The sequence below is a fragment of the Onychostoma macrolepis genome, chromosome 10 (genome assembly GCF_012432095.1).
Source record: "Onychostoma macrolepis isolate SWU-2019 chromosome 10, ASM1243209v1, whole genome shotgun sequence".
Taxonomy (NCBI): Eukaryota; Metazoa; Chordata; class Actinopteri; order Cypriniformes; family Cyprinidae; genus Onychostoma; species Onychostoma macrolepis.
Window position 1 is genome coordinate 368,227 of NC_081164.1, and position 2,143 is coordinate 370,369.

At 40.9% G+C, this 2,143-nt stretch overlaps 1 protein-coding gene across 1 annotated transcript in view; it reads left to right on the plus strand.

Annotated features, from left to right (window-relative positions):
- Positions 1 to 1,819: 1,819 nt before the first annotated feature.
- Positions 1,820 to 2,143, plus strand: part of LOC131548696 (uncharacterized) — a 7,849-nt gene continuing 7,525 nt past the window's right edge. Inside the window, exon 1 of the mRNA XM_058790191.1 lies at positions 1,820 to 2,125. Coding sequence (XP_058646174.1) covers positions 1,820 to 2,125 — 306 coding nt within the window. The remainder of the gene's footprint in view (positions 2,126 to 2,143) is intronic.

Below are 2,143 nucleotides of genomic sequence, written 5' to 3' on the forward strand. Positions count from 1 at the left end.
AAAGATCTGAGATGACCAAACACCTGAGAAGAGATGATGGCAACCCCTCAGAGGACCACGGAGGATGCCAACCCTCAGACAACATATAGAATTACCAAGTTAAGTTTGTCATAACTTAAATATATTGGGTTTCTGCTGTATGTATGTATATATATTAGGGCTGTCAAAAATAGTGCGTTAACGACGTTAATTCGTTGTTTGTTGTTAATTACGTCAATTTTGTTAACGCATTTCACGCATGCGCAGTGTGACAAATTATTCAGGTCAGGAAAGTCAGGAAAGTGGTTGGGAGCTAGAGGCGAGATGGAGCAAGGTGAGCAAAGTGGGCCTATTGACGGATTCAAATATAAAAAGAATGATGATGGTACAGTTAACAAGTACAAGGTTATTTGCAAGATTTGTAACAAGGAGTTTCAATTTCACCGAAGCTGTTCAAGCTTGAGGTACCATGTCAACGCCAAACATGCGTTTGCTGGGCCGTCAGGTTCAGCAAGTAGTTTGCGCCAGACCACGCTGAATGTTCGCAGGCCATTAACAAAATCAGCCTCAGATAATTTGACCAACACAATAGCAAAATGGATTGCAAAGGATTGTAGACCCATTAGCATTGTAGAAGACTCAGGTTTCCTTGATGTTTTGCAAGTGGCGTCTCAAGACTCATACTATAAGCCACCGTCAAGAGCCACAGTTATGACGAAAATCCACGAGCTCTATGAAAACGAAAAAGAAAAAAGGAAAGAGGTCTTGGCTCAAGTAAATCATATCGTCCTGACAGGAGACCATTGGACATCAGTGAGTAACAACAATTACCTCGGAGTAACTGCACATTTCATCAGTGACACGTGGGAACTGAAGTCTTTTGCGCTGACTATATTAAAAACTGAGGAGCGTCATTTTGCGGAGACTTGTAAAGAACAGTTCCTGTCTGTTGCACGTAAGTGGGACATCGAGGGCAAGACGACAACCATTGGGACTGACAGTGCACGCAACATGGTTGCCGCAATTCGACTTACACGCTATGAACACATGAACTGTGTCGCTCACATGGTGCAGAGAAGTGTCACAGTGAGTTTTGCTGACAGCGGCTTTGTAAATGCTTTGGCCAAGGCTCGCAAAGTTGTCGGTCACTTTAAGCACAGCCCAGCAAATGCTGCGGAGCTTCAAGCACAACAAGTCAGCCTGGAAAAGAAGCAAGAGCCATTGATCCAGGATGTTCCAACACGTTGGAATTCGACGCTGGAAATGGTCAAGCGTGAGCAGAAATAAAGAGGCTGTCATCGCAGCCCTGGACAATCAGGAGCACAAACTCGTTTTGCCGATCGCAGCAGAGTGGGATAAACTGCAGAGGCTGGAGACACTTCTAGAGCCATGCAGGTAAATCAGTCTGTAACTTATCAAATAACATTGCTTTGATTATTTTCTGGAATGAATTAAACCAAGTCAAATATCAATAACATGTATGTATGTAAAAAATAATAATGATAATAATAATAATGATAATAATAATAATAATAATGATAATAATAATAATAATGATAATAATAATAATAATGATAATAATAATAATGATAATAATAATAATGATAATAATAATAATGATAATAATAATAATAATGATAATAATAATAATAATGATAATAATAATAATGATAATAATAATAATAATAATAATATGTTGATAACCACTGTTCTAATAATACACTGTCTCTGTGTGCATGTGTGTGTTTGTGTGCGTAGGTATGTAACTGAGCTCCTGGGTGGAGAGGCCTATGTCTCCTGTTCTGTGGTACTACCTTCTCTCTGCCACTTGCGTCTCAAGATGGAAGCCTGTGATGAGGACCCTGCATATGTGGTGAGATTCAAGACCAAGTTCAAGGAGGACCTAGCATCCCGTCAAGAACAGCTCAACAATGCATGGCTCCAGACTGCTACAGTTTTGGATCCTCGTTTCAAAGACTTGAAATGCCTGCCCAAGACAGACAGGGAAAAGGTGTGGACCACACTTGAAGGGATGCTGCAACAAGAATCACCCAGAAGGTCTTCACAGACACATGATGATGGGCCACCCAGGAAGAAAATCAGCCTTCTGCAAATGGGCTCAGATTCAGAATCAGAAGATGAAGAGGTCCAACCTGCCATACAG